The sequence below is a fragment of the Oncorhynchus nerka genome, linkage group LG18 (genome assembly GCF_034236695.1).
Source record: "Oncorhynchus nerka isolate Pitt River linkage group LG18, Oner_Uvic_2.0, whole genome shotgun sequence".
NCBI classification, from domain to species: domain Eukaryota; kingdom Metazoa; phylum Chordata; class Actinopteri; order Salmoniformes; family Salmonidae; genus Oncorhynchus; species Oncorhynchus nerka.
Genome location: NC_088413.1, coordinates 17,138,205 through 17,157,781, shown reverse-complemented (window position 1 = coordinate 17,157,781; position 19,577 = coordinate 17,138,205). Strand labels below are relative to the sequence as shown.

General features: G+C 40.8%; 2 protein-coding genes across 2 annotated transcripts in view; both read right to left on the bottom strand.

Annotated features, from left to right (window-relative positions):
• Positions 1-1,830, bottom strand: part of LOC115128011 (neuronal acetylcholine receptor subunit alpha-3-like) — a 41,500-nt gene extending 39,670 nt beyond the window's left edge. The window contains exon 1 of the mRNA XM_065003586.1: positions 996-1,830. Coding sequence (XP_064859658.1) covers positions 996-1,053 — 58 coding nt within the window. The 5' untranslated portion in view covers positions 1,054-1,830. The remainder of the gene's footprint in view (positions 1-995) is intronic.
• The window catches only part of LOC115115415 (up-regulator of cell proliferation-like), a 492,735-nt gene that overhangs the window by 298,458 nt on the left and 174,700 nt on the right, over positions 1-19,577 (bottom strand). The gene's annotated exons all lie outside the window — the stretch shown is intronic.

Genomic DNA, 19,577 nt, shown 5'->3' with positions numbered 1-19,577 from the left:
TTTCTAGGGAGTTTTTCCTAGCCACCGTGCTTTTACACCTGCATTGCTTGCTGTTTGGGGTTTTAGGCTGGGTTTCTGTACAGTACTTTGAGATATCAGCTGATGTACGAAGGGCTATATAAATAAATTTGATTTGATTTGAATTTGATTTGATATATGATGTCAATCTGTTTTTGGCTAATAGAATGATGGGCCTATAGGCGTTATGATGATGTGTAGTCTAACTTTCTGTACGTACCTTATAAACAGAGAAGCTATATATGATGTCAATCTGTTTTTGGCTAATAGAATGATGGGCCTATAGGCGTTATGATGATGTGTAGTCTAACTTTCTGTACGTACCTTGTAAACAGAGAAGCTATATATGATGTCAATCTGTTTTGGCTAATAGAGTGATGGGCCTATAGGCGTTATGATGATGTGTAGTCTAACTTTCTGTACGTACCTTGTAAACAGAGAAGCTATATATGATGTCAATCTGTTTTTGGCTAATGGAATGATGGGCCTATAGGCCTTATGATGATGTGTAGTCTAACTTTCTGTATGTACCTTGTAAACAGAGAAGCTATATATGATGTCAATCTGTTTTGGCTAATACAATGTGTCCGCAAAAGTGAATCCTAAATATTTCACGTCACTTTCTCTATTCCTCTTCAATGTGTCCATAGACACACCCAGTATCACTCAGTTGACTAAATAAGTATACATTCGTCAAAAACATGCAATTTTCACACAGTTTCACACATTTTTGTAAGACAGGACAATCATTTATTTCGAAATTCGCCTTTATATACTGCCACTATGACAGTTCACAGTTTCCAAGTGAAGTACACCCCACTCTGCGACGCAAACACAACAGCATTTTACGCCTCTATCATTTTCTCTTCAAAAACAAGGAAAGTTTGAAATGCATATTGCTTATTATAAAAACGAACCAAAATACAACCAACAGTTGAATTCCACAACATGGTCGTTTAGTTATTAAAGTAGCTTACCTTGCATTATCAACACAAAGACGAGGAGCAGCAAAGTCCCTCGCGCAGCTTGATTCATCTCTCGTCCGGTAGTCTACTGGGGAACTGTCCCTACCCTGTGAAACAACGGCGATTTAGTCCGTTAACGGGAAACAGCAGGCTACAAACAGCACGAAATGTCTGGCTCTCTCCGGTGAGCGTATTGCGCTGTGAGACTGCCCGTACGCAGCTTGGCTCACGAGAGAGACACTGAACTTCGCTTCGTTCCACCCCTTTGGGCGCTACCTCACGCGCACTACTCCAAACACAACACAGGAAGATAGATAAGTGCACAAACACATCAAAGAAGTCGGTGTAATAGACGAGTTTAATAAGCCGAAGAAGACATTTTAACTGGATTTATGTATTCGCAGTTTCCGACTGAAGACTTGAACCGGAGGAAACGATTTTAGCACCATGGACAGCGCATCATAAACCGTTTGTAGCCTAGCCTCAAACTGCTGAAATTTATCTGTTCAATTCGCGCAGCTGGCGTTGGATAAGAACCTGATAGACTATGTTGCAAACGGTTGGCCGGGTGACATATTCATTTTATATCGAGGAAGTTGATAATAACACATCTGGTGAGGATTTAACCTAAATTGCGTATAGCCTATGCGTAGGCTTCGACATGACAATGATATCGCTCAAATTGTCGCGTTGAAAGTTTACCTCTCAGTTCAAATATAGTATTCAATCAATTTGTTGACTAGGCAATTGAGTTAACTTATCTGAACTCCCTGGTCTGGAAAGAAAAGTTATTGCCTCTCTCCAAAACAACGTTCCGCCCTGGTGAAGATTGAGATTGCTTTTAGGTGTAAACGTCACGCCACCACGGGCTCCCCCATGAGACGCTGATTCATTTTCGCCTCCATTTGTAACGCTTGGCTTGACGTCATCAAACGGAGTCCTTAGGAACATGGTAACTAGTCTAGCGCGAGGCGGACGAGTCAACACAAACCTTTCATCAAAGGGACAGCGTGACCAGGACCACGGGAGAGGTTTCGTTTTGTCGGTCGTAGCGTATAGGCTGTACGGTGTAATTCAACTATGGGTAACAGATTAAACATACATGCCACTAAAGTGAGTGAGTGTGTGAGTGAATGAGTGTGAGAGAGAGAGAGAGAGAGAGAGAGAGAGAGAGACAGAGAGAGAGAGAGAGAGAGAGAGAGAGAGAGAGAGAGAGAGAGAGAGAGAGAGAGAGAGAGAGAGAGAGAGAGAGAGAGAGAGAGAGAGAGAGAGAGAGATAGAGAGAGAGAGAAAGACAGAAAGAGAAAGAGAGAGAGAGAGACAGACAGACAGACAGAGAGAGAGAGAGAGAGAGAGAGAGAGAGAGAGTGTATGCGCATATTTAATCACACAGCTCTAATATGAGACAGTAAGCTTAACTCAATAGTTTAATGAGACAATGAATGGTGCAAACAACATCTGTGCCGCCATGTGAGCCCCTCTGGGTGTGTGTGAGAGAGAGCAAGAAAGAGAGAGAGAGAGAGAGAACAGAGATGTGTGGATAAACCACTTTACCAATCTGTTGGCTCTATAAAACAGCAAAAACATCTACATGATCAATTAAAAAAGAGAAAGAGAGAGAGAGATAATACACGAAATGGAACAAACACCGAATTGAGACTCTGCATGCAGAATTCGGTAAAAGCATCCTCCATGTACAATGTACAACACCAAATAATGCAGAGCAGAATTAGGCTGATAACCGCAAGTTATCAAAATACAGAAAAGAGCCATTCAATTCTACAACCACCTAAAAGGAAATGATTCCCAAATAAAGCCATCACCTACAGAGAGATGAACCTGGAGAAGAGTCCCCTAAGCAAGCTGTTCCTGGGGCTCTGTTCACAAACATTAACACACCCCACAGAGCCCCAGGACAGCAACACAATTAGACCCAACCAAATCATGAGAAAACAAAAAGTTAATTACTTGATACATTGGAAATAATGAACAAAAAAAACATTGGCCCTAAACAGAGAGTACACAGTGGCAGAATACCTGACCACTGTGACTGACCCTAAACAGAGAGTACACAGTGGCAGAATACCTGACCACTGTGACTGACCCTAAACAGAGAGTACACAGTGGCAGAATACCTGACCACTGTGACTGACCCTAAACAGAGAGTACACAGTGGCCGAATACCTGACCACTGTGACTGACCCTATACAGAGAGTACACAGAGGCAGAATACCTGACCACTGTGACTGACCCTAAACAGAGAGTACACAGTGCAGAATACCTGACCACTGTGACTGACCCTAAACAGAGAGTACACAGTGGCAGAATACCTGACCACTGTGACTGACCCTAAACAGAGAGTACACAGTGCAGAATACCTGACCACTGTGACTGACCCTAAACAGAGAGTACACAGTGGCAGAATACCTGACCACTGTGACTGACCCTAAACAGAGAGTACACAGTGGCAGAATACCTGACCACTGTGACTGACCCAAATTTAAGGAAAGCTTTGACTGCTGTGTGAACTGACTCCGTGAGCATAGCCTTGCTATTGAGAAAGGCCACCGTAGGCAGACCTGGCTCTCAAGAGAAGACAGGCTATGTGCACACTGCCCACAAAATGAGGTGGAAACTGAGCTGCACTTCCTAACCTCCTGCCAAATATATGACCATATTAGAGACACATATTTCCTCTGATTACACAGACCCATGTAGAATTCAAAATCAAACCCAATTTTGATGAACTCGCATATCTATTGAAATACCACAGTTATGCCATCAGAGCAACAATATTTGTGACCTGTTGCCACAAGGAAAAAGGCAACCAGTGAAGAACAAACACCATTGTAAATACAAACCATATTTATGTTTATTTATTTTACATAATATGACATTTGAAATGTCTTTATTGTTTTGGAACTTTTGTGAGTGTAATGTTTGTGTATTGTTTATTTCGATTTTGTTTTATCTATTTCACTTGCTGTGGCAATGTAAACATGTGTTTCCCAAGCCAATAAAACCCTTGAATTGAAATGGAAAATTCAATTGAGAGAGAGAGAGAGAGAGAGAGAGAGAGAGAGAAAGAGAGTGAGAGAGAAAGAGAGAAATAGAGAAAGAGTGAGAAAGTGAGAGAAAAAGCGAGAAAGCGAGAGAGAGAGAGAGAGAGAGAAAGAGAGAGAGAGAAGGTGAGTGAGAGTGAGAAAGAGAGTGAGAGAGAAAGCGAGAGAGAGAGAGAGAGAGAGAGAGAGAGAGAGAGAGAGAAAGAAAGAGAGAGACCTGGATCCTCAGTCTGGTAACCTCAGGGGTCAAACCCATATCCTCAGTCTGTGTGACAGAAGAGTATAGACCTCTGTATATAGCTTCACTTATACTGTACATTGTACAGTGGGGAGAACAAGTATTTGACACACTGCTGATTTTGCAGGTTTTCCTACTTACAAAGCATGTAGAGGTCTGTAATTCTTATAATCTAAAACACACATCCAGAAAATCACATTGTATGATTTTAAGTAATTAATTTGCATTAAGTCAGCAAACTTAATGATGGTGTTGGAGTTGTGCAGTCATGGGTGAACAAGGGGTAGTGCACGAGGGGACTGAGCACGCACCCCTGAGGGGTCCCTGTGTTGAGGGTCAGTGTGGCGGATGATTGTTGCCTACCCTCACCACCTGGGGGCGGCCCGTCAGGAAGTCCAGGATCCAGCTGCAGAGGGAGGTGTTCAGTCCCAGGGTCCTTAGTTTAGTGATGATCTTGGAGGGCACTACAGTGTTGAACACTGAGCTGTAGTCAATGAACCACATTCTCACGTAGGTGTTCCTCTTGTCCAGGTGGGAGAGGGTAGTGTGGAGTAAAATATAAATTGTGTCATCTGTGTGATCTGTTGAGGCAGGATGAAACTTTGAGTGGGTCCAATGTGTCGGAGATGATTATGTTGATATGAGCCATGACCAGCCTTTCAAAGCATTTCATAGCTACAGATGTGAGTGCTACGGGTCGAAAGTCATTGAAACAGGTTGTCTTGGAGTTCTTGTGCACAGGGACTATAGTAGTCTGCTTTAAACATATAGCTATTACCGACTGGGTCAGTGAAGATATTTCTCAGCTGGTCAGCGTATGCTTGACTACTGAGAGCGTGATCACACAGTCGTCCGGAACAGCTGGTGCTCTTATGCATGGTTCAGTGTTGCTTATGCGTCCTGGTATTCTGTGAATCTTAACCTGTTTGAAGGGGGCAGCAGGTAGCCTAGTGTTTAGAGGGTTGGGCCAGTAACCGAAAGGTTGTTAAATCGAATCCCGAACTGACAAGGTAAAACTCTGTTGGTCTGCTCCTGAACAAGGCAGTTAACCCACTATTCCTTGGCCATCATTGTAAATAAGAATTTGTTTAACTGACTATCCTAGTTAAATCAAGGTTAAATAAAAAAATATAAATAAATAAAGGTCTTATTCACATCGGCTATAGAGAGTGTGATCACACAGTCGTCCAGAACAGCTGGTACTCCTATGCATGATTCAGTGTTGCTTACCTCGAAGCGAGCATAGAAGGCATTTAGTCCATCTGGTAAGCTCACGTCATTGGGCAGCTCGCGGCTTGGTTTCCCTTTGTATTCCGTGATAGTACAATCCATGACTTCATCAGTAGTACAATGCGTTTCCTACCTCTCTGCACCACGACAATTCCAAATTCCAAACTGCAGGTCTAGAATCCCAGCCAACATTCCACCATGCTTCCCAAACATATGATTGACTGCATCTCTGTCCAGGGCTAGGACATCAATAGTTATAATGACGTACACTGTCAGGCAAATCATTTACAAATTAGCATATGAGAAAGAGACATCTCATCCTCATACTATGTGAATCCCAATTGGCACTCTATTCACTACATAGTGCACAACTTTGGACCAGAGCCCATGGGCTATAGGGAATAGGCTGCCATTTCAGACATAACCTAGGTGTTGATTTGTGAATTGCTGTTGAAGTAGTCAGTCACAAACTGTGGTCCTGTAGACTAGAGGTGTTGTTGAAGTAGTCAGTCACAAACCGTGGTCCTGTAGACTAGAGGTGTTGTTGAAGTAGTCAGTCACAAACCGTGGTCCTGTAGACTAGAGGTGTTGTTGAAGTAGTCAGTCACAAACCGTGGTCCTGTAGACTAGAGGTGTTGTTGAAGTAGTCAGTCACAAACCGTGGTCCTGTAGACTAGAGGTGTTGTTGAAGTAGTCAGTCACAAACCGTGGTCCTGTAGACTAGAGGTGTTGAAGTAGTCAGTCACAAACTGTGGTCCTGTAGACTAGAGGTGTTGAAGTAGTCAGTCTCAAACCGTGGTCCTGTAGACTAGAGGTGTTGAAGTAGTCAGTCACAAACTGTGGTCCTGTAGACTAGAGGTGTTGCAGTAGTCAGTCACAAACTGTGGTCCTGTAGACTAGAGGTGTTGAAGTAGTCAGTCTCAAACCATGGTCCTGTAGACTAGAGTTGTTGAAGTAGTCAGTCTCAAACCATGGTCCTGTAGACTAGAGGTGTTGAAGTAGTCAGTAACAAACCGTGGTCCTGTAGACTAGAGGTGTTGTTGAAGTAGTCAGTAACAAACCGTGGTCCTGTAGACTAGAGGTGTTGTTGAAGTAGTCAGTAACAAACCGTGGTCCTGTAGACTAGAGGTGTTGTTGAAGTAGTCAGTCACAAACCGTGGTCCTGTAGACTAGAGGTGTTGTTGAAGTAGTCAGTAACAAACCGTGGTCCTGTAGACTAGAGGTGTTGAAGTAGTCAGTCTCAAACCGTGGTCCTGTAGACTAGAGGTGTTGAAGTAGTCAGTCACAAACCGTGGTCCTGTAGACTAGAGGTGTTGAAGTAGTCAGTAACAAACCGTGGTCCTGTAGACTAGAGGTGTTGAAGTAGTCAGTAACAAACCGTGGTCCTGTAGACTAGAGGTGTTGAAGTAGTCAGTAACAAACCGTGGTCCTGTAGACTAGAGGTGTTGTTGAAGTAGTCAGTAACAAACCGTGGTCCTGTAGACTAGAGGTGTTGAAGTAGTCAGTCTCAAACCGTGGTCCTGTAGACTAGAGGTGTTGAAGTAGTCAGTCACAAACCGTGGTCCTGTAGACTAGAGGTGTTGAAGTAGTCAGTAACAAACCGTGGTCCTGTAGACTAGAGGTGTTGAAGTAGTCAGTAACAAACCGTGGTCCTGTAGACTAGAGGTGTTGAAGTAGTCAGTCTCAAACCGTGGTCCTGTAGACTAGAGGTGTTGTTGAAACCGTAGTCAGACTAACAAAACCGTGGTCCTGTAGACTAGAGGTGTTGAAGTAGTCAGTCTCAAACCGTGGTCCTGTAGACTAGAGGTGTTGAAGTAGTCAGTCACAAACCGTGGTCCTGTAGACTAGAGGTGTTGAAGTAGTCAGTAACAAACCGTGGTCCTGTAGACTAGAGGTGTTGAAGTAGTCAGTAACAAACCGTGGTCCTGTAGACTAGAGGTGTTGAAGTAGTCAGTCTCAAACCGTGGTCCTGTAGACTAGAGGTGTTGAAGTAGTCAGTCTTGAAGTAGTCAAACCGTGGTCCTGTAGACTAGAGGTGTTGAAGTAGTCAGTAACAAACCGTGGTCCTGTAGACTAGAGGTGTTGAAGTAGTCAGTAACAAACCGTGGTCCTGTAGACTAGAGGTGTTGAAGTAGTCAGTAACAAACCGTGGTCCTGTAGACTAGAGGTGTTGAAGTAGTCAGTCTCAAACCGTGGTCCTGTAGACTAGAGGTGTTGAAGTAGTCAGTCTCAAACCGTGGTCCTGTAGACTAGAGGTGTTGAAGTAGTCAGTAACAAACCGTGGTCCTGTAGACTAGAGGTGTTGTTGAAGCTCTTCTAAAATCACAGTGGGTTAAAATAATCAACTAACAACCACCAAGACCTAGATTATTGCAGAACTGAGTCAGGTGTCCAGAACCTCTAGCTGTCCAGGACCAGGGTTGGCGATCACTGTTCTATGCTCGTCGAATCTATAGAATCTACATCTGCATTGCTTGCTGTTTGGGGTTTTAGGCTGGGTTTCTGTAGAAGCCTTTGGTGACATCAGCTGATGTTAAAAGGAAGACATTTGATTTGATTTGCTAGGCCCTGGTCAAAAGTAGTCCACTCAATAGAAAAGGGGATGAAAACATGTTCTGAGGTGTTCACTTCACAAATTATTACTGCAGAGCAATACACCAACTCAATAGAAATGATTGAGCCTCAATTAACTTACAAACAAATACATTACAAGACAATTCGATTTGTTTTTGTATGTTTCATAAGTCAGTCAATGATAAGCAGAAATCTGGGAAATATAAGCTTTTCCAATTGTTATATTTATTTATCTATATCCTATCAGCAACCATATTCTATATGAACATGTACATGTCAGTCTTATAATAAGATTTATTTTAATATTCTCTATAGACGAGATACAGGTAGACGTTTCATTTGGTCCTTTATGTTCAACTTACTTATGTTTCATATTCTGGTTAATAAGAGTGTCTATTTCCAAGTTCTGACAGGATGTTTTCACAATCAGAGTGCAACCACAAAGTCCTTCCCCTGGGCTATTTCACCCAGGACAAATACAATAAGCTTCCACATCCAGGCACCTCTATCTGACAGGCCGTGTCGTGCTAACACTTGTCCCCCCCATCTGGACAAAAGGACCCATCACAACAAATGTACATTTCCTCCTCTCTCCCCTATCTTTAGATGCTAAAAGGACTTGCTGTGTTAAAAGAAATGTCCCAAAAAAGGGTGGGTAATGTATTTTTCCTGTCGTGGCCGGGAACCTAAGTTGCCTCTGACAGGGGAGCATGAAGCCTCACAGAGAGGAGTCACAATATACCTGTTCCTACCCCTTCTATTAGTACGGATGGTGTGGGGGGAGAACTGGATGGGAATTAGTGTTTCCGTCAGGACTGATTAGTGTGACGTGCCAGAGCACTTCCTGGTTAGCTAATGCTGGGGCTCTGTGTCTGTGTCCGTGTGTGTCTGCACACATCTTTTATTCATGTTTTCCTAAAATCCCGGGGCAACGAGACATGACGTTCCTTACTGTTCACCCTTTCCTCCCTCTTTTTCTCTCCTTTCCTCCATCTTCTTCTTCTTCTTCTTCTCATCTTCCTCTTCATCATCATCATCATAATCTTCTTCTTCCTCCATCTTCTTCTTCTTCTTCTCATCTTCCTCTTCTTCTTCTCCATCTTCTTCTACTCCATCTTCTTCTTCTTCTCCATCTTCTTCTTCTTCTTCCTCCATCTTCTTCTTCTTCTTCTTCTCATCTTCCTCTTCTTCTTCTTCTTCTTCTTCCTCCATCTTCTTCTTCTCCATCTTCTTCTTCTTCTCCATCTTCTTCTTCTACTCCATCTTCTTCTTCTTCTCCATCTTCTTCATATTCTCCATCTTCTTCTTCTTAACCTCTTCTTCTTCATCTTCTTCTTCTCCATCTTCTTCTTCTTCTCATCTTCCTCTTCTTCTTCTCCATCTTCTTCTTCTCCATCTTCTTCTTCTTCTCCATCTTCTTCTTCTTCGTCATCTTCTTCTTCTTCTCCATCTTCTTCCTCTTTTTCTTCTTCTTCTTCTTCATTTTCTTCACATCTTCCTCTTCTTCTTCTCATTTTCTTCTTCTTCTCCATCTTCTTCTTCTCCTTCTCATCTTCCTCTTCATCATCATCATCATAATCTTCTTCTTCCTCCATCTTCTTCTTCTTCTTCGTCTTCTTCTTCTCCCTCTTCTTCTTCTCCATCTTCTTCTTCTTCTCCATCTTCTTCTTCTTCTTCCTCCATCTTCTTCTTCTTCTTCTCATCTTCCTCTTCATCTTTTCCATCTTCTTCTTCTCCATCTTCTTCTTCTTCTCCTTCTTCTTCTTCTCATCTTCTTCTTCTCATCTTCCTCTTCATCTTTTCCATCTTCTCCATCTTCTTCTTCTTCTTCTTCTTATCTTCCTCTTCTTCTTCTTCTTCTTCTTCTCTTTCTTTTGCTCCCTCTTCTCCTCTCACCTATTGTCATTTCTTCCCCTCTCCTCCGTTCTGTTTTTATCCCCCCCTCCCATCTCTCCTCTCTCTTCTCCCCGTCCCTCCTCCACTCTGCACTTATCCCTCCTCCTCATCCCCCTCTCTCGCTTCACCTCTCTATCTATCAAATGCGTTCTCACCCACTCCACTCATCTAAAGATTTTTCATGCTCAGGCCAGGAGTGCCGTCATTCTGTCTCTTCCCAAACAGACGATAAGAATACCTTCTCCACTGGAACTTTTAGACCTCCCTGAATTATTCATCCCCAGTGTTTCAGCCAATCGCACACCACCCTGAGAAAATACTTTTCTGCTTTTTTGTTTGAAAACATCAAGTAAATGGAGCTTCGGTGTTCGGAACTTTGGTGATGGATTCTAGAAGACATGATAATGATATAACTTTCTCTATAAAGAATGGAAAAAGAAAAGAAGAAGAAAATGTCGGTCATTTTGAAGGAAGTAGTATAATGGCTGGATAGGACTAGAAGGACAAAAATACAATGAACACAGACAGAATCTAACACATTTCACTGTAGACTTTATCACAACTGTATCCAAATACACATAACTGTGTATCTATGGGTGTGTAGGTATGTAAGTGAAGTGGAGCATATCGGTCCCGAAGGCTATGGATAATCATCTACACACTTGTCTTACTTCAAACTTGTTGGAGACTCTGTTAATACAAGTCTGACTGTTATAGGTAGTGATATAATATAACCATACAGTCTGTTATAGGTAGTGATATAATATAACCATACAGTCTGTTATAGGTAGTGATATAATATAACCATACAGTGTTATAGGTAGTGATATAATATAACCATACAGTCTGTTATAGGTAGTGATATAATATAACCATACAGTCTGTTATAGGTAGTGATATAATATAACCATACAGTCTGTCTGTTATAGGTAGTGATATAATATAACCATACAGTCTGACTGTTATAGGTAGTGATATAATATAACCATACAGTCTGTTATAGGTAGTGATATAATATAACCAGTCTGTTATAGGTAGTGATATAATATAACCAGTCTGTTATAGGTAGTGATATAATATAACCATACAGTCTGTTATAGGTAGTGATATAATATAACCATACAGTCTGTTATAGGTAGTGATATAATATAACCATACAGTCTGTTATAGGTAGTGATATAATATAACCATACAGTCTGTTATAGGTAGTGATATAATATAACCATACAGTCTGTTATAGGTAGTGATATAATATAACCATACAGTCTGTTATAGGTAGTGATATAATATAACCATACAGTCTGTTATAGGTAGTGATATAATATAACCAGTCTGTTATAGGTAGTGTTATAGGTAGTGATATAATATAACCATACAGTCTGTTATAGGTAGTGATATAATATAACCAGACTGTTATAGGTAGTGATATAATATAACCATACAGTCTGTTATAGGTAGTGATATAATATAACCATACAGTCTGTTATAGGTAGTGATATAATATAACCATACAGTCTGTTATAGGTAGTGATATAATATAACCATACAGTCTGTTATAGGTAGTGATATAATATAACCATACAGTCTGTTATAGGTAGTGATATAGGTAGTGATATAATATAACCATAACCAGTCTGTTATAGGTAGTGATATAATATAACCATACAGTCTGTTATAGGTAGTGATATAATATAACCATACAGTCTGTTATAGGTAGTGATATAATATAACCATACAGTCTGTTATAGGTAGTGATATAATATAACCATACAGTATAGTCTGATATAATATAACCATACAGTCTGTTATAGGTAGTGATATAATATAACCATACAGTCTGTTATAGGTAGTGATATAATATAACCATACAGTCTGTTATAGGTAGTGATATAATATAACCATACAGTCTGTTATAGGTAGTGATATAATATAACCATACAGTCTGTTATAGGTAGTGATATAATATAACCATGTTATAGGTAGTGATATAATATAACCATACAGTCTGTTATAGGTAGTGATATAATATAACCATACAGTCTGTCTGTTATAGGTAGTGATATAATATAACCATACAGTCTGTTATAGGTAGTGATATAATATAACCATACAGTCTGTTATAGGTAGTGATATAATATAACCATACAGTCTGTTATAGGTAGTGATATAATATAACCATACAGTCTGTTATAGGTAGTGATATAATATAACCATAACCATACAGTCTGTTATAGGTCTGTTATAGGTAGTGATATAATATAGGTAGTGATATAATATAACCATACAGTCTGTTATAGGTAGTGATATAATATAACCATACAGTCTGTTATAGGTAGTGATATAATATAACCATACAGTCTGTTATAGGTAGTGATATAATATAACCATACAGTCTGTTATAGGTAGTGATATAATATAACCATACAGTCTGTTATAGGTAGTGATATAATATAACCATACAGTCTGTTATAGGTAGTGATATAATATAACCATACAGTCTGTTATAGGTAGTGATATAATATAACCATACAGTCTGTTATAGGTAGTGATATAATATAACCATACAGTCTGTTATAGGTAGTGATATAATATAACCATACAGTCTGTTATAGGTAGTGATATAATATAACCATACAGTCTGACTGTTATAGGTAGTGATATAATATAACCATACAGTCTGTCTGTTATAGGTAGTGATATAATATAACCATACAGTCTGTTATAGGTAGTGATATAATATAACCATACAGTCTGTTATAGGTAGTGATATAATATAACCATACAGTCTGTTATAGGTAGTGATATAATATAACCATACAGTCTGTTATAGGTAGTGATATAATATAACCATACAGTCTGTTATAGGTAGTGATATAATATAACCATACAGTCTGTTATAGTAGTGTTATAGGTAGTAGTGATATAATATAACCATACAGTCTGTTATAGGTAGTGATATAATATAACCATACAGTCTGTTATAGGTAGTGATATAATATAACCATACAGTCTGTTATAGGTAGTGATATAATATAACCATACAGTCTGTTATAGGTAGTGATATAATATAACCATACAGTCTGTCTGTTATAGGTAGTGATATAATATAACCATACAGTCTGATATAATATAACCATACAGTCTGTCTGTTATAGGTAGTGATATAATATAACCATACAGTCTGTTATAGGTAGTGATATAATATAACCATACAGTCTGTTATAGGTAGTGATATAATATAACCAGTCTGTTATAGGTAGTGATATAATATAACCATACAGTCTGTTATAGGTAGTGATATAATATAACCATACAGTCTGTTATAGGTAGTGATATAATATAACCATACAGTCTGTTATAGGTAGTGATATAATATAACCATACAGTCTGTTATAGGTAGTGATATAATATAACCATACAGTCTGTTATAGGTAGTGATATAATATAACCATACAGTCTGTTATAGGTAGTGATATAATATAACCATACAGTCTGTTATAGGTAGTGATATAATATAACCATACAGTCTGTTATAGGTAGTGATATAATATAACCATACAGTCTGTTATAGGTAGTGATATAATATAACCAGTCTGTTATAGGTAGTGATATAATATAACCATACAGTAGTGATATAATATAACCATACAGTCTATAGGTAGTGATATAATATAACCATACAGTCTGTTATAGGTAGTGATATAATATAACCATACAGTCTGTTATAGGTAGTGATATAATATAAGGTAGTGATATAATATAACAGTCTGTTATAGGTAGTGATATAATATAACCATACAGTCTGTTATAGGTAGTGATATGTGTCTACAGAGAAGTAGTGTACCAGTCTCTGGGTGGTAGGTAATGTTATAGTGTCTACAGAGAGAGTAGTGTACCAGTCTCTGGGTGGTAGGTAATGTTATAGTGTCTACAGAGAGAGTAGTGTACCAGTCTCTGGGTGGTAGGTAATGTTATAGTGTCTACAGAGATAGTAGTGTACCAGTCTCTGGGTGGTAGGTAATGTTATAGTGTCTACAGAGAGAGTAGTGTACCAGTCTCTGGGTGGTAGGTAATGTTATAGTGTCTACAGAGAGAGTAGTGTACCAGTCTCTGGGTGGTAGGTAATGTTATAGTGTCTACAGAGAGAATAGTGTACCAGTCTCTGGGTGGTAGGTAATGTTATAGTGTCTACAGAGAGAGTAGTGTACCAGTCTCTGGGTGGTAGGTAATGTTATAGTGTCTACAGAGAGAATAGTGTACCAGTCTCTGGGTGGTAGGTAATGTTATAGTGTCTACAGAGAGAGTAGTGTACCAGTCTCTGGGTGGTAGGTAATGTTATATTGTCTACAGAGAGTAGTGTACCAGTCTCTGGGTGGTAGGTAATGTTATAGTGTCTACAGAGAGAGTAGTGTACCAGTCTCTGGGTGGTAGGTAATGTTATAGTGTCTACAGAGAGAGTAGTGTACCAGTCTCTGGGTTGTAGGTAATGTTATAGTGTCTACAGAGAGAGTAGTGTACCAGTCTCTGGGTGGTAGGTAATGTTATAGTGTCTACAGAGAGAGTAGTGTACCAGTCTCTGGGTGGTAGGTAATGTTATAGTGTCTACAGAGAGAGTAGTGTACCAGTCTCTGGGTGGTAGGTAATGTTATAGTGTCTACAGAGAGAGTAGTGTACCAGTCTCTGGGTGGTAGGTAATGTTATAGTGTCTACAGAGAGAGTAGTGTACCAGTCTCTGGGTGGTAGGTAATGTTATAGTGTCTACAGAGAGAGTAGTGTACCAGTCTCTGGGTGGTAGGTAATGTTATAGTGTCTACAGAGAGAGTAGTGTACCAGTCTCTGGGTGGTAGGTAATGTTATAGTGTCTACAGAGAGAGTAGTGTACCAGTCTCTGGGTGGTAGGTAATGTTATAGTGTCTACAGAGAGAATAGTGTACCAGTCTCTGGGTGGTAGGTAATGTTATAGTGTCTACAGAGAGAGTAGTGTACCAGTCTCTGGGTGGTAGGTAATGTTATAGTGTCTACAGACCAGTCTCTGGGTGGTAGGTAATGTTAGTGTACCAGTCTCTGGGTGGTAGGTAATGTTATAGTGTCTACAGAGAGAGTAGTGTACCAGTCTCTGGGTGGTAGGTAATGTTATAGTGTCTACAGAGAGAGTAGTGTACCAGTCTCTGGGTGGTAGGTAATGTTATAGTGTCTACAGAGAGAGTAGTGTACCAGTCTCTGGGTGGTAGGTAATGTTATAGTGTCTACAGAGAGAGTAGTGTACCAGTCTCTGGGTGGTAGGTAATGTTATAGTGTCTACAGAAAGAGTAGTGTACCAGTCTCTGGGTGGTAGGTAATGTTATAGTGTCTACAGAGAGAGTAGTGTACCAGTCTCTGGGTGGTAGGTAATGTTATAGTGTCTACAGAGAGAGTAGTGTACCAGTCTCTGGGTGGTAGGTAATGTTATAGTGTCTACAGAGAGTAGTGTACCAGTCTCTGGGTGGTAGGTAATGTTATAGTGTCTACAGTCTCAGTCTCTGGGTGGTAGGTAATGTTATAGTGTCTACAGAGAGAGTAGTGTACCAGTCTCTGGGTGGTAGGTAATGTTATAGTGTCTACAGAGAGAGTAGTGTACCAGTCTCTGGGTGGTAGGTATGTTATAGTGTCTACAGAGAGAATAGTGTACCAGTCTCTGGGTGGTAGGTAATGTTATAGTGTCTACAGAGAGAATAGTGTACCAGTCTCTGGGTGGTAGGTAATGTTATAGTGTCTACAGAGAGAGTAGTGTACCAGTCTCTGGGTGGTAGGTAATGTTATAGTGTCTACAGAGAGAGTAGTGTACCAGTCTCTGGGTGGTAGGTAATGTTATAGTGTCTACAGAGAGAATAGTGTACCAGTCTCTGGGTGGTAGGTAATGTTATAGTGTCTACAGAGAGAGTAGTGTACCAGTCTCTGGGTGGTAGGTAATGTTATAGTGTCTACAGACGAGAGTAGTGTACCAGTCTCTGGGTGGTAGGTAATGTTATAGTGTCTACAGAGAGTAGTGTACCAGTCTCTGGGTGGTAGGTAATGTTATAGTGTCTACAGAGAGAGTAGTGTACCAGTCTCTGGGTGGTAGGTAATGTTATAGTGTCTACAGAGAGAGTAGTGTACCAGTCTCTGGGTGGTAGGTAATGTTATAGTGTCTACAGAGAGAGTAGTGTACCAGTCTCTGGGTGGTAGGTAATGTTATAGTGTCTACAGAGAGAGTAGTGTACCAGTCTCTGGGTGGTAGGTAATGTTATAGTGTCTACAGAGAGAGTAGTGTACCAGTCTCTGGGTGGTAGGTAATGTTATAGTGTCTACAGAGAGAGTAGTGTACCAGTCTCTGGGTGGTAGGTAATGTTATAGTGTCTACAGAAGAGTAGTGTACCAGTCTCTGGGTGGTAGGTAATGTTATAGTGTCTACAGAGAGAGTAGTGTACCAGTCTCTGGGTGGTAGGTAATGTTATAGTGTCTACAGAGAGTAGTGTACCAGTCTCTGGGTGGTAGGTAATGTTATAGTGTCTACAGAGAGAGTAGTGTACCAGTCTCTGGGTGGTAGGTAATGTTATAGTGTCTACAGAGAGAGTAGTGTACCAGTCTCTGGGTGGTAGGTAATGTTATAGTGTCTACAGAGAGAGTAGTGTACCAGTCTCTGGGTGGTAGGTAATGTTATAGTGTCTACAGAGAGAATAGTGTACCAGTCTCTGGGTGGTAGGTAATGTTATAGTGTCTACAGAGAGAATAGTGTACCAGTCTCTGGGTGGTAGGTAATGTTATAGTGTCTACAGAGAGAGTAGTGTACCAGTCTCTGGGTGGTAGGTAATGTTATAGTGTCTACAGAGAGTGTCCAGTCTCTGGGTGGTAGTGTTACCAGTCTCTGGGTGGTAGGTAATGTTATAGTGTCTACAGAGAGAATAGTGTACCAGTCTCTGGGTGGTAGGTAATGTTATAGTGTCTACAGAGAGAGTAGTGTACCAGTCTCTGGGTGGTAGGTAATGTTATAGTGTCTACAGAGAGAAATAGTGTACCAGTCTCTGGGTGGTAGGTAATGTTATAGTGTCTACAGAGAGAGTAGTGTACCAGTCTCTGGGTGGTAGGTAATGTTATAGTGTCTACAGAGAGAGTAGTGTACCAGTCTCTGGGTGGTAGGTAATGTTATAGTGTCTACAGAGAGAGTAGTGTACCAGTCTCTGGGTTGTAGGTAATGTTATAGTGTCTACAGAGAGAGTAGTGTACCAGTCTCTGGGTGGTAGGTAATGTTATAGTGTCTACAGAGAGAATAGTGTACCAGTCTCTGGGTGGTAGGTAATGTTATAGTGTCTACAGAGAGAGTAGTGTACCAGTCTCTGGGTGGTAGGTAATGTTATAGTGTCTACAGAGAGAGTAGTGTACCAGTCTCTGGGTGGTAGGTAATGTTATAGTGTCTACAGAGAGTAGTGTACCAGTGTCTGGGTGGTAGGTAATGTTATAGTGTCTACAGAGAGAGTAGTGTACCAGTCTCTGGGTGGTAGGTAATGTTATAGTGTCTATAGAGAGAGTAGTGTACCAGTCTCTGGGTGGTAGGTAATGTTATAGTGTCTACAGAGAGAGTAGTGTACCAGTCTCTGGGTGGTAGGTAATGTTATAGTATCTACAGAGAGAGTAGTGTACCAGTCTCTGGGTGGTAGGTAATGTTATAGTGTCTACAGAGAGAGTAGTGTACCAGTCTCTGGGTGGTAGGTAATGTTATAGTATCTACAGAGAGAATAGTGTACCAGTCTCTGGGTGGTAGGTAATGTTATAGTGTCTACAGAGAGTAGTGTACCAGTCTCTGGGTGGTAGGTAATGTTATAGTGTCTACAGAGAGAGTAGTGTACCAGTCTCAGGGTGGTAGGTAATGTTATAGTATCTACAGAGAGAGTAGTGTACCAGTCTCTGGGTGGTAGGTAATGTTATAGTATCTACAGAGAGAGTAGTGTACCAGTCTCTGGGTGGTAGGTAATGTTATAGTATCTACAGAGAGAGTAGTGTACCAGTCTCTGGGTGGTAGGTAATGTTATAGTGTCTACAGAGAGAGTAGTGTACCAGTCTCTGGGTGGTAGGTAATGTTATAGTGTCTACAGAGAGAGTAGTGTACCAGTCTCTGGGTGGTAGGTAATGTTATAGTGTCTACAGAGAGACTAGTTATAATGCTGTGTTTTGACCCACTAACTCAAATATGATACAGGCAGAGAGTCTAGATAAGAACTGTTGTCTCACACACACACACACACACACACACACACACACACACACACACACACACACACACACACACACACACACACACACACACACACACACACACACACACACACACACACACACACACACACTCTGAACTTTCCAAAATATGCCTCAGTACTCTGAAGGTTTAGGGAACTGTTTAAAGAGCCTCCAAGAGGAGATGGCCATGTGAACCGTTGATCCAGAAGAGTTGATGACAGAATGTTGACAGACGAATCAGAAAGGACCAGGAGATGGAAGACCAGCAGATTGGTACATTGCTACTGTGGAAAACATTTCCTCATGGCCCCATTACCCCTATAAGGGACACACAGCAGGACTAGACATTCCTGACTAGACATTCCCCAGATTTCAACTTTGACCTCTACACGACATGGGAATGGGCCTGTATTCAACGTCACATCATTCCAACTCATGTTTATTAGTATTCCTTTATAAATGGAAGACTTCTGACATATTTTGGAATTCCTGAGATCAAAGGTCATTTTTCCTTGCGTCTCCAGACTAAACACGTCTTGTGAAGGCCAGTCAGAACCACAGTTCTCATCCTGAAGATGTGAATCAAGTTGTTTCTCTTTCCACCGCTCCTCTGTAGCTCTAGTAGTGCGTCCCAAATGGCACCCTATTCCCTATATAGTGCACTACTTTAGACCAGAGCCCTATTCCCTACATAGTGCACTACTTTAGACCAGAGCGCTATTCCCTATATAGTGCACTACTTTAGACCAGAGCCCTATTCCCTACATAGTGCACTACTTTAGACCAGAGCCCTATTCCCTACATAGTGCACTACTTTAGACCAGAGCCCTATTCCCTACACAGTGCACTACTTTAGACCAGAGCCCTATTCCCTACACAGTGCACTACTTTAGACCAGAGCCCACAGTGTGCCAGCTGAGACTCAGTCCTTGTGTTTCCCCCCGTGATGTCAAACACGTCAGTAAAACAGACTAAAGGTGGTTTTTAGAGCATTTTATTTGACGTAATACAAAGGAGCCCATTGTTGCTCTTGTTGTTTTTCTCCAGATTTCATATTGATCTGGAATCAACAGTATCCTGGTGTTAAAATCCTTATATTATTCCTCTTGTAATAATGAGTCTATATCGTAATTGGCTGTATTCGTCTATAATTAAGGCAGACGCAAAGTGAACGTCCCAGCTACATCCTGGAACATGGGCTACATCCAAAAACCACACACTATTCCTAGATAGTGCACTCCTTTTGACCAGGACCCATAGGGCTCTGGTCAAAAGTAGTGCACTATATAGGGAATAAGGTGCCATTTTGGACTCAGACATGTAGTCAGATATGTGGGAAGTAGA